Genomic DNA, 13,839 nt, shown 5'->3' with positions numbered 1-13,839 from the left:
AGTTGGTAATATTGTGTGTAAAAAGAATTGGTTATCATTTGAAATTTATTACATCACTGTAGTTTACAAATTAGATCATATAAACATTAATTTGTATGTGTAATAAATGTTATCTGTTTCAACAATTTGGCCTCCGGAAAAAAAGGCTGTTTCAAAAGTTAGTGGTTAATAACAGATGAACTCTTGAGGGTAGAATTATAGAGAGTTTTTACTGTCTAGATTAAATATTTCTTTTTGGTGTATAATTTTTTAAGTATATTACTTTGTAATCAGAAACAAATTTAGGTTGGTGTTAGAGATAGATTTTAAAAATAGCTACACTTGGCAGAGATTTGCTGAAGTTCTTGTGTATGTTTATGCAGGGAAAACATGAAGGCAGTGACAAACACCGAAGACAGAGAAATGAGGAAAAAGAAGCAAGACTATTTTACTTTTAGTCCTCTAACAGTTGTAATATTTGTGGTCATTTGCTGTATTATGATGGTCTTACTTTATTTCTTCTACAAATGGTTGGGTAAGAAATCATTTTATATTTTCTACTTTTAGCATACAATCTTTTTATTTATTTTGTCAGATTTATCTTTTCCTTTAAGGCATTCTATCTGGAAAACTTAAGTGAATAATTAAAAAGTGATAGTAAATTTTTAAACTGCCAGAAGTGTTAGGTCCCTATTACTCTGGGATAAAAAAAAAATTCCAGTTAAAAATATACTGCGCCCTATAGACGTAGAGAACAAATGTATGGACCCCAAAGGGGGAAGAGAAGGTGGGATGAATTGGGAGATTGAGATTGACATATATACACTACTATGTATAAAATAGATAACTAAGGAGAACCTATTGTATAGCACAGGGAACTCTACTCAGTGCTCTGTGGTGACCTAGGTGGGAAGGAAATCCAAAAAAGAGGGGATATATGTGTATATATAGCTGATTCACTTCACTGTATAGCAGAAGCTAGTGCAACATTGTAAAGCAACTATGCCCCAAATAAAAAAATATACTGTCTTGAAATAAGAACATTTCTTCATGGATGACTTGAAAGAATTGCTATGACCCCTAAGTTTCCCTCTCTGCAGATAAAGCATAATAGCCCAGTGTCTAAGCAGCAGACTAAGGATTTCTTGGTGGCTATATATAGTTACATGAAATAAAAGATTATTCAAATCATGGATTTATTACTGCTGCTTACCCCAAAGTGCGATTGGTCCTTTTTGTCAGTTTGCAAATCAAAATGTTGTATTGCTCAGATATTTAGCAGTGTTGTATAAACATTTAAGATCATACTACATCTAAAAACACACAGGTACTTGTCTGTGGGCTAGAGAATAAATGATACTTTTTCCTTTAAGAAGGTAAGGTAATGGTTTGCCCATCCCCTGGACAGTCTTCTTAGTGGTCTGATAGGATGGAAATTTGCTATTTGTGGCCAACATATAGCAAAAAGAGGAGGGAGCCCAGGGAAAAAGAGAGTGTGCCTGATGAGAATTAACAAAAACCCTTTGTAAAAACCACCACAGGCTACAATGCTTATTTAGAGAATATTAGTATAAGTTTCTGGACTAGAAAACTGAGGCCCCAAGATTAGTTTCAGCTTATTGTTCAATTTCTCTTGTCCCATGGCAGCAGTTTTAAAATGATACTTATGACATATATTTCCAATTAGAAAAATTATTCTTTGAATATCACTCATATTTCAATACGTTGCTGGGAGGAGAGTGGATACCAGGGTGATACTGACATTACGTCATCATTGTGCAGCTAATTTTTCTGACTTAACTCTCAGCCTTCCATTGTTTGTGTCTGACCCTCTGTTGATATATTTAGTGGTCTTTGATAGAAAAAAGAGATTTCTCTACCTTACCCTAAAGCATTTTGGTAGGGAATTTCCTTAAACTCATCACTATTTAAAAAGTTGACCCTGTTTACAGTTTTCAGTGTAGGAGGAAGATCAGTTAACCTCATGGCTATCCTAGGACATGGGATTTAATTATGACTCTGACAATGGTGTGTGATATTGCAAGATTTAATATACTTTCAAATGGTTCCTATGGCTAAAATTTGCTGCCATTTCTTAATATGTTCAATGTATTAAATTGCTGTGGTTCTGCTTACCATTTTATGTTGTCATGCTTAAAAAAGTAGCTAAAGATAGTTATATTAACCAAATTCTTTCTCATGCCAAATCACTTTCTTAGGTATAGTATTACATTGAATGAGACACCTTAAAACTCTATTAGGGCATCCAGAGCAGGATTTCCACCAGAGTTTTAAATCTTGGGTTGGAGATCTTTGGTGGATGACTAACCAAACTCAATTTGGCAATCTGACTGTCAATCTTACTACTTAGATTACCATGTATATCCAGTAATCACAATAACAAATAATAAGCAAACGAAAAAATAATTTGTCCAAGATCACCAATTAGGAAGTGACTATCCCTTATTTACTGTTTCTAGTTTGCTCTCTTTTCTCACCTACAAAACAGAGTTATAGTTTTCTGAAGTCTAGTGGAATTTGCAAAATTTAGTTAAAATTTGTATTTCCATTGTAAAATTTTTAGAAAGTTCAAAAAACAAATACTTTTAGAGTACAATAATTCCTCCCCCTTTTTAACAATGGCGAGATCAAATGTTTTTAATTTTAAATAATTCTCAAATAAGTGTATCTAATATAGAAAAACGTTTGTGAATTTTAACTATGTTAGTATTGTATCTAGACAAAGAGGTTTGCTTAGGTGGATTTCGTTTTACCACATGTAAAGTTATCACAGATAAATTCCACTGTAGGAAAATATAGACATCATGGTTAATGGCTAAGGTAAGTATGAGTTCTCATCCTTAAGCTTCATTTTAAAAAGCATTTATAATGGTTTATTAATTCTTTTATTGATTACATTTAAGTTAAATACTCACAGATGTCTACAACTCACTTTATAGACATCTTTAAGAAACATGTGAGTTTGAATCATTGAATGATAGAAAATGCAGAGCCACTGAAATAAATCATAGCAATATTTTCTTAGATCGGTCTCCAAAGGCAAAAGAGATAAAAGCAAGAATAAACAAATAAGACCGAATCAAACTTAGGAGCTTTTCCACAGCAAAGGAAACCATCAACAAACCAAAAAGACAACTATGGACTCAGAGAAGATATTTGCAAAAGATGCAACCAACAAGGAGTTAATATCCAAAATACCCAAACAGATCATACAACTCAATATCAAAAAAGCAAACAACCTAATCAAAAAATGGGCAGAAGACCTAAATAGACATTTCTCCAAAAAGACATGCAGATGGCCAATAGGCACATGAAAAGACGCTCTACATCGCTAATTATTAGAGAAATGCAAATCAAAACTACAATGAGTTTTCATCTCACACCTGTCAGAATGGCCATCTTCAAAAAGTCTGCAAATAATAAATGCTGGAACGGGTGTGGAGAAAAGGGAACCCTCTTACACTGTTGGTAGGAAGATAAATTGGTGCAGCCACTATGGAAAACGGTATGGAGGTTCCTTAAAAACTAAAAATAGAGCTACCATATGATCCAGCAATTCCACTTCTGGGTATGTATTCTAAGAAAACAAAAAACTAATTAGAAAAGATTCATTGTAACATTATTTAAAATAGCCAATTATGGAAGCAACCTAAGTGTCCATCTATAAATGAATGGAAAAGAAGATGTGGTGTGTGTGTACATACACACACACATACACACACACACACACACACACACACACACACACACACTGGAATATTACTCAGCCATTAAAAAGAATGAAGTAATGCTGTTTGCAGTAACATGGATGGACCTAGAGATTATCATGCTAAATGAAGTAAGTCAGAAAGATAAATATTATATGCTATCACATATGTGGAATCTAAAAAATGATACAAATCAACTTACTTATAAATCAGAAAAACTCACAGACATAGAAAAGAAACTTATGGTTACCAAAGAGGGAAGGGAAGGGGAGGGATAAATTAGGAGTATGGGAGTAACAGATACACACTGCTATATATTAAAAAGATAAAGAAGAATTTACTGTTTAGCACAGGGAACTATATTCAATATCTTGTAATAACCTAAAATGGAAAAGAATCTGAAGCTGTACACCTGAAACTAACACAATATTATAAATAAATCAACTACAGTTAAATAAAAAATACATGCGTATGCTGTGGAAAAACCCAAATGAACTTTTTGGCAAACTGAATACATACATGCATAAATATATAAATACAATAAAATAGATAAACTACAGTGATTTAGTGTATAGCACAGGGAACCATATTCAATATCTTATAATAACCTCTAATGGAATTTGAAATTTGTATATGTGTATTACCGAATCACTTTGCTGTAAACCTGAAACTAACACAATATTGTAAATCAACTATAGTTCAATTAAAAAACAGTAAATTTTTTTAAAAAGAAAGAAAATGTAGAGCCAGCTTCAGCCCCTAAAGAAATCCTATCAGTGTGTAATGGAACTAAGACAAAACATAAAATACCCACCCTTAAAGCTCAAGATCTAAATATTTTCAGTTTAGTAACCAATTCAGATTATGGTATGGTCACTGCATTGAAAGTATTATGATCCAGTAAGGAAACTAAAGAATTAATATTGATTGTATGAATATTTTTTTATCATGTTCCCTTCTGTTCTCATATAATTTAGTGTCTTTCTTTTTTTTTAGTTTATGTTATGATAGCAATTTTCTGCATAGCATCAGCGATGAGTCTGTACAACTGTCTTGCTGCACTAATTCGTAAGATACCATGTGGACAATGCAGGTATGTATCTCTTATGAGGAAGCCTATAATGTTGGTTTTTGTAATTTAAAACAATACAAGGAGTGTTATTAAACCTGTGCAGTCCAATATACGTTGCTATTTTAATTAAAAATAATTAAAATAATAAAATTAAAAATTCAGTTGCCCAGTCTCATTATCTACATTTCAAGTGCTAAATAACCACATGTGGCTAGTGGCTACAGTATTGGACAGCACAGATATAGAGCATTTTCATCATTACAGTTCTACTGAACCGATAAATGTTTTATTATGTATCATTTGTTGTACTTAAAACCAAGACTTTTAAACATCTACAGGGTAAGTTAACCTATTTCAATCTCTCTTTTAGGATTATGTGTCGTGGCAAAAGCATTGAAGTGAGACTTATTTTTCTCTCTGGACTATGCATAGCAGTAGCTGTTGTTTGGGCTGTGTTTCGAAATGAAGATAGGTATGCATACTTACTGTATTTGCTTTTAGATTAGACTAAGGATGGATTATTTTGTATCTTGCCTTGATAATTGTTCATTATGATTATTATGGATTTTTGTTTTTTGCTTTTATCCCAGAACATCACAGTCTTGAAACTGCTAAATAAATTCTTAAATAAACAGATCTCGTGCTAATGGATATGAGGTTGTCTAGAGAAGGAAATAATGGATTAGGATTTAAACATCTAAGCTGAAATAGGCTTCAAAAATATACTTAATTATGGTATAGTCACACAATGGAGTGCAATACAGCTGTAAAGAATGAAGAAGATCTCTGTGAATTGACATGCAGTGATTTCCAGGATATATTTTTAAGTGAAAAAAGCAAAATATGAAAAAATATCTAGAGTATGCTACCTTTCATGTGAGAAAGAAGAAAATATAAGAAAATATACAGGTATCTGTCCATTTGCAGGAAGGATAACCAGAAAAAAAATTTAACAGTTTATTAATAAAATTGTTAAAACCCAAAAGAATTTAACAGCCTAAAATTTGGGAGCAAAACTCACACAATTTTAGGCAGCTTCAGGTATGATAATGGGTTGATAATTATTTATGTCAGTTGTCAGTTTCTGGTAGAGTATGTAGTATAGCTCTCATTTCCTTTATGTTTTAGCTATCTGGATGTACATTGACATCAATATCCTTTGTTATGAGCTACCTTTCTTAAAAGAGACATGTATAAATTCAAATATTAAGGATTATTACAGATTTTTTTTGCTTTTATCCCAGAACACGCACTTGTGTCTGATATACGTTCTTCTGAGGTAGCCTTGCAACTTTTTCTTAGTATAGTAGTGATCATTATTCTACTAGGACAGTAAATTACTAAATATGGAGACTATAAGAGGTTTTTCTGTTGTTATAATTGCTGCTTAATAATTGAATAGTCAAATCATAGCAATTGAACAGTATTACTTTAGTAATCTGTTTCTTTTGAAATGTTCCATTTAAAAATAACTGAGTAAAACAATAATTTCTTTTGATTTTAGGTGGGCTTGGATTTTACAGGATATCTTAGGGATTGCTTTCTGTCTGAACTTAATTAAAACACTGAAGTTACCCAACTTCAAGGTGAAGTATACTACTTTGCTAGCTAAAATAATTTTTTCTTTTTTTTTTAAATTTTATTTATTTATTTAGTATTTTTGAGGGGGTACACCAAGTTCAATCATCTGTTTTTATACACATATCCCCGTATTCCCTCCCTCCCTTGACTCCCCCCCCACCCTCCCTCAAGTCCCCCCCACCCTCCCCATCCCAGTCCTCTAAGGCATCTTCCATCCTCGAGTTGAACTCCCTTTGTTATACAACAACTTCCCACTGGCTATCTACTTTACAGTTGGTAGTATATATTTGTCTATGCTACTCTCTCACTTCGTCTCACTTCGTCTCAGCTTTATCAAGGTGTAATTTACATATAATTAAATGCACCTATTTTAAGTGTATAAATTATTGAAATTTTACAAATATGTAACTTTGTAATCACCATCCCAATTATAGAATATTTTTTATCTTTTCAAAAGCTCTATCATGCCCTTTAGCAATCAATCCTAATCCCCAACCCCAGGCAGCCACTGATTTGCTAGCTAAAATATTTTTAGTCATTCATGTAATATGCCAAATTCATATAATCCGTGTAAGACTAAATATCAGGGAAGAACATTTCTTTGATTCAGTGATTTTTTTTTAAAAGAATGACTTAGAGCAGATAAAAGTTTTAATGTGATTTGTAGAGTAAAACTACAAATAGCAATAAACATTAAATGCCTTAAAAAATAGTGTTCAAATGTATATTGCATGTTTATTTGTATTTGCAAAATAATATCTCTTAATTTAGATATGGGAATTTTGACCTTTAAATTTCTTTCTTTCTTCAACAGTCATGTGTGATACTTCTAAGCCTTCTCCTCCTCTATGATGTATTTTTTGTTTTCATAACACCATTCATCACAAAGGTATGATATTTTTGAAATCCATAAGAAACATGATAAAAGATGAGAATCTTACATGTTCTTCAGGTATTGATTTTGCAGATGTTTACCATTGACTGCATTCTAATTCTCTTAAGAGAATTGTCATTGAAACTGGCCTTTTAATAGAAGATATTTTTAAGCCTTTAAGCCATTCTGCTAAGTAAAAAAAGTCTCCTAATGTAAACATGAGAATGTCTATAAATTTTCTTCCTAGCCATTTTAAAGTAACTTTTCTCATTATAAAACAATAAGTATTTTCTATAGACAATATAGACAGCAAAAAGAATGAAAAAGTGTCATTGCTACTTGCATTTCTGTAACCCTAGTGTGAGACTAAGAAAGAGTACCACACTGGAAGTCTGAAGACCTAAAGTGTAGGTCTGTAACTTTGTAACCCTGGGTGATTAGTCACATCACCCTCAGTTTTCTAATCAGTTGAGTGAGGGAGTATTGCTATTATTCCATCCTCTGTTTCTATCAGTAGAATTCTTTTGGTTGCCACTGCCAGAACCCAACATAACCTTTCTACATGAAAGAGGTCCCATCTACCCAGGATATGTGCAAAGGCCAGGGTGGGCCTGGACTCAGAAGAAACTAGACCCAGGGCCACATGCTCTTCCTTTCTGCTTCTGTCCATCTGTACATTGTCTCAGACTGGCTTTTTCCATGAGATTAGAATCACAGCAACTGGAAGTTCCTACCTAGATCATCTATTCCCTGCTGTACCACTAGCTCCTCAATAAAATCCTGGTGCTGTTCTTAGAATAAAGGAGAGGTGTTGGGTGAGTGTGGTAGTCCTTCATTATTTGCCCAGTTTTTCTGTCTTGTTCCTGTTCCTATCTCATGAATATATTATTAATTATTACTTAATTCTTCCACTTTTCCCACTTTGAATCTTGCTTTGTAACTTTATATCATTTCTTTATCCTTTGCCACTATCATGTATTTAATATTTGATACTATAATTACTGATTTTTTCCTTAGCAGTTCTTTATTCTTTAGCCCCTACTATCTGAAATCTCTGCATTCCTGATATTTGCTATAATGGCATGAGACCAACATGTGCCCCATTGGGGAGCTAAAATTGCAACTAGGTAACAGATGTAACTGTCCCAAAATACTAGCACCTTTCCATGCTTTAATGATGAGCCATCTGACTCATTGGCTTCATTTGCAATAGTAACCTGAAAAAACATAGAACTAGTATTATGGCTTATAACAAAAATTGTTAATTTACTAAAGCATATTTTAAAATTCCATCTAAAGCTGTTCTAGCTTATGTCATTTTATTTGGTTAAAAAAAATGTTTCTGTAAGTCACTCCATCAGAGATCTCATAATGAAAGTAAAGCACTCTCTCTACAAAGCCATTCCCATAGGTCAACAGGTAGTCATAACCATATGACACATATTGCACAGTGGACATAGCTATAAACTGTAACTAAACTCTTTTATAAAAATAATTTTCCATTCTGTTTTAACACCAGTATCACTTTATAAAATGTCAAACATGTCTGCTGGCAAACTATGTCCATTCCCTACACATAAAAAGTTTCAGGATTTTAAAGATATATGGTAATAATAAAGATGTCTTTGTCCTTCTTCTGTGCTTAGGGAATTTTTCATCTTCTTTTTTTACATCTTTGTTCCCACTGACTAGGAATGTGATTTCTAGAAATCTGATCCAGTGGAAAAGATTTAAAGTACTCTTTGGCGTTCACTGTTGTGGACTTACCTTAACACCTTCTTCTCAGTCTGGTTTGTTTGTTAGGCAATTCAAACTGAAAATCAGATACGTGATTTATGATTTTTGTGATTTTCACTGAAAATTTCAAGGATTAAATGTGAGACATTCTAAACATGTTCTTGACCCTGGTATTCGTAGACTTTTAATGAGTTGGCCGGGCAGGTAGCCATAGGAGTACAGGTAATAAGAGCCTGTCTTCATTTTTCATTTTAGTATCTTGCAAATAGTAGTTACTCAGGTAGATATCTTTGAATATATAAGAGGATGTCAGTAATGGTCTTCCGTTAAATGCTTTAAATAACAATTAAAAAATGATCCAAAATGAACTGTCTGGAAATTGAATCATATCATGGGGTTTTGCTGTAAGGAACTGTATTTAATATTAGTTTATTTTCGTAAACTCCAATGATTTAACACTTCCGTAATCAAAAGTGTAACATGAGGAAAAGATTTCTGTAGCTGAGGATTTTATCCTTCTTTCTACTCAGCTCAGGTATCAGTGAAGTCCTCTTAAAAATACTCAAGTAATTTCTCCTATGCACCCCACCCACATGGAAAATAGTATAGCTAATCAAGCAAATTTTCCTAAAATTCAGCATTTATTTATTTTCCCACTACCTGTTTGGGGTATGGATTTATCATAATGTGAAGTGTAAGATGGGCGCTCATGCAGTCTTATCTTGCTACATCTAAATGTTTCCTCTCTCCCAATAGACTTGGCTGTCAGGAAAGAACTTTTTAATGAACTTCTCACACAGCCCGCATAAAAAGACCTTAGGCATACACAAGGAGAAAATTCAGCTAAGGTTAATGTTTTGATTGGTGCATAAAAAGCAGGCAGGGCTGAAATTGGACAGGAGTCAGGATAGAGAAATGTTCTCAAGTTCTTTAGGGCTGGGTTTTTCTTTTTTTTAATTTAGTTTAATTTTTGCTGTGTTTGGTCTTTGTTGCTGCATGCGGGCTTTCTCTAGTTGTGACAAGCAGGGGCTATTCTTCATTGCAGTGTGCAGGCTTTGTTGTGGAGCACAGGCAGTAGAGTTCACAGGCTTCAGTAGTTGCGGCACATGGGCTCAGTTGTTGTGGCACGCGGACTCTAGAACGCAGGCTCAGTAGTTGTGGCGCACGGGCTTAGTTGCTCGGTGGCATGTGGGATCTTCCTGGAGCAGGTCTCGAACCCGTGTACCCCTGCATTGGCAGGCAGATTCTTAACCACTTCGCTACCAGGGAAGTCCCAGGGCTGGGTGTTTTCAAGTTTGGCTTCACTGTTTTTTTTGTTTTGTTTTTTTAAATTTATTTATTTATTTATTTTATTGGCTGTGTTGGGTCTTTTTTTTTTTGCTGTGTGTGGGCTTTCTTTTTAGTTGCGGTGAGTGGCGGCTACTCTTCATTGTGGTGCATGGGCTCCTCATTGCTGTGGCTTCTCTTGTTGCAAAGCATGGGCTCTAGGTGCGTGGGCTTCGGTAGTTGCAGCATCTGGGCTCAATAGTTGTGGCTCACAGGCTCTAAAGTGCAGGCTCAATAGTTGTGGCGCACGGGCTTAGTTGCTCGGTGGCATGTGGGATCTTCCTGGAGCAGGGATCGAACCCATGTCCCCTGCATTGGCAGGCGGATTCTCAACCACTGTGCCACCTAGGAAGCCCGGCTTCATTGTTATTGTGGTGAGTAGCCGGAAGGTCAAATGTAAATAAAGGTACCAATATTTATTACAAATCTAAATATAAAAAAATTTCAATATTTCTTGTGTCCTGTTCATTGTTATTGCTAAAAATGACTAAGGACACATAGCATATGACATAATATAGTTAAAAGCACTTAAAATTTATAGGCCATTAGAAATGCTAGGTATTACTTGTCAGCATAAATCAGTGCTCAGACCTTCAGTTGAATAATCTTTGTGCAGTTTGTAAGTTTCTGATAATTGTTGAGCTCCGATAAAGTGGAGAAGCATTTAGGGGAAATTTGTTTTAGATGGCTCCAATTTTTGCTATCTACAGAGACCATTTTAGGAAAAAATCAGTCTACTACCCATTTTTCATCAGCATATAGTAGGCCATAAGCCATGGGGTCAAATCATTTTTTAATTCTGGCAGATTGCTCCTTTTAAGTGATTGAACAATTTCTTTCACCTTTCTTCTCAATTTTAGAATGGTGAGAGTGTCATGGTTGAACTTGCGGCTGGACCTTTTGGAAATAATGAAAAGGTAGGATTGGCAATTAAGTACAAATGGCTGTCAGTGTATGTGTGTGTGTCCAGTTAATAATTATGCTTTCCTGTGTAATTCATTGGTGGTGTAGTGCATGTTAAGGTATCGTAAAACTTTATTTCTCACAAAATATAGCCCTTTTATTAGTTATTCTAAATTATTAAATACCTATTGACTTGGGTTTCATCCTAGAATGATGGAAACTTGGTGGAAGCCACTGCTCAACCCTCAGCTCCCCATGAGAAAGTAAGGATTGTATTTCAGATATGTTCACTGGACTTTAAATCATACCCTCTGAGATAAGACTCTTCTTTGGGGAAAAAAACAGACTGAAAAAAAAATCTGTTTCAAGGCCTGAGTCCTATTTTTGGTAAAAAGGAAAGAGAAAAAGTTTAGATGTGGGGATACTGGATTAATACTGTTAACCCTACATGTGTGTTGGGTTTTGTTTTTCCAAAACTACATATCTGTTTCTTTCAAGCTTTCTATAAATTCAGAGTATGTCTAATTTATGTTGTCTGATTCCAAGCTTTTCTAAAATGTTAATTCTAAATTGTTAAAACAATTATCCTAATATCAGTCCTTCCCTTTCTAAAGATATGGGTAAAGATTCCTAAGAGTTTATTGGCGGCCTCTTTTTTTTTTTTTTTTGTAATTACAGTTACCAGTAGTCATCAGGGTACCAAAGCTGGCCTATTTCTCAGTAATGAGTGTGTGCCTCATGCCAGTTTCAATATTGGGTTTTGGAGACATTATTGTACCAGGTAAGCACTTATTTATAACAACTTGAGTGGAAATATACTGATGGTTTAAAATTGTCATATGTATCATATCAAATGTCAAATGTTAACAGTTACCTACTCTGTATTAAGTATTTCTGGCTATCACAGACAGAGAGCAAAGACAGAGAATAAGTGTTTTGAGGGGTAGAAGATAAAGCCCAAATGGTACCAACCAAAGTATATTTCCCACGGCACAAAAAGTGTCTTAGAAGAAGTAACTAGTATCAAGTTTGACCTTCTTCCCTGAGAAAGTATGTAACAAATCCCCTTTTAAAAGTTGAATTTAATAATACCAACTGTATTATAATTTCTATTACTTGTGTTTTAAAATAATAGTTATGTTCTAGGAAAAGTGGTTTAGGAATGCTAAGGAAGGTCATGACCAAGAGGAAAACATAGTAGAACAACAGCTTGTGGGGCACTATAATACAAAAAAAATACAACTTGTGGTGGAAATTGATCACCTTCTCCTAGCATGTCTTCTCTGACAGTTATTGCAGTTTTCTGCATTATTTTCTTCACTGGGCTACCTGTAGAATAAACTTAATCCCAGCCCAGGAATAATATAGTGTAGAAATAATTAATAATGTTTCTCAATCAGCTGAGAGTTTGTCCTTTGTCATTTTTCTTACGGTCTCCTTGTGTACTAATTGCCTGTGGATGGGTAAAGAGCACTGGCTCTTCTGAAAAGCCCTTTCATTGACATTGTAAAGCTGGATAGAGAGAGAAGCAAATAGTGTTGCCGTGTGAGCTGGATGGTAAAGACCAGTGTAGCAGCTCTCTTAGCTCAGTGAGCCTCCGTTCACATCACTGATAAAGTAGGGAAAGCGTTCTGTTGAGTAACCTTAAGGTTTCTTGAATATCTTTAAACTTATCACCAACTTTACCAGTCCCACACCACATGCTATAAAAAGCACATGATAGAATTGGTGAAAATAGTGTGATAGTATGTAAATACTGCATTCTTGAAGTAAATGTTAAAGGTCACTAACAGAAATATTTCCCCTAAAAGCAGAGTTTTTGATAATATGTGACAATTCTAAAAGCTATATTCTAATTTGGGAGAGTGGGTATCACTGTTTTTAATGTATGGAGATGTTGATTAAACAGCAAATATAGTAAAAATAACAAGGAACTACCAAGAAACGTATTTGATTATGTAAGGGCCAAAACTAATTAATTAAAACAACTGATAAAGATAGTAAAATTATTTTCTGATTTTTTAAGCAGTCGCATGTCATTGTTACAGTTTTATAACAGTGTTTAATAAACAAATACAGTCTGAGTTTTCTTCTGTGGAGAGGTTCAACACATTTCTTAAATAGGTAATAAAATGGGTTTTTCCTTGTATATTTGCATGCTTACAAATGAGAGCTTATATTTCATTGCTGTTTGAACTCTCTCTATTAAAATTCCAAATCATTTTATTCTCCTTGGAAAGGAGATTTCTTTGGTTACAATTTGAAATTGCCTTCCTTAATGCCCTTTCGATACATTTTTTTGATGATACATTTAAAAATTTTCTCAACACTAGAGACAAAATAGACTAGAGACATATACAGAATACTCCATCCAACAACAGCAGAGTACACATATTTGTGAAGCATGCAGGGAACCTTTTCTATGGTAGATCATATGTTAGGCCACAAAACAAATCTTAGCAAATTTAAAAAGATTGAAATCATACCAAGTGTATTTTCTGACCACAGTGGTATGAAACTAGAAATCAATAATGGGAGGAAAACTGGAAAATTCACAAACACATGGAAATTAACACACTCCCAAACAACCAGTGGATCAAAGAAAATATTAAAAGAAGTAAACATGTATTGTGAGACAA

The 13,839-nt window shown here is 34.1% G+C and overlaps 1 protein-coding gene across 1 annotated transcript in view; it reads left to right on the top strand.

Annotated features, from left to right (window-relative positions):
* Nucleotides 1–13,839, top strand: part of SPPL2A (signal peptide peptidase like 2A) — a 47,278-nt gene that overhangs the window by 20,630 nt on the left and 12,809 nt on the right. Inside the window, exons 6-12 of the mRNA XM_057722182.1 lie at nt 363–514; nt 4,704–4,800; nt 5,150–5,251; nt 6,284–6,365; nt 7,175–7,249; nt 11,158–11,214; nt 11,879–11,981. Coding sequence (XP_057578165.1) covers nt 363–514; nt 4,704–4,800; nt 5,150–5,251; nt 6,284–6,365; nt 7,175–7,249; nt 11,158–11,214; nt 11,879–11,981 — 668 coding nt within the window. The remainder of the gene's footprint in view (nt 1–362; nt 515–4,703; nt 4,801–5,149; nt 5,252–6,283; nt 6,366–7,174; nt 7,250–11,157; nt 11,215–11,878; nt 11,982–13,839) is intronic.

The sequence above is a fragment of the Hippopotamus amphibius genome, chromosome 2, assembly GCF_030028045.1.
Source record: "Hippopotamus amphibius kiboko isolate mHipAmp2 chromosome 2, mHipAmp2.hap2, whole genome shotgun sequence".
Classification (NCBI taxonomy): Eukaryota; Metazoa; Chordata; class Mammalia; order Artiodactyla; family Hippopotamidae; genus Hippopotamus; species Hippopotamus amphibius.
This window is presented reverse-complemented; position numbering and strand designations above follow the sequence as displayed.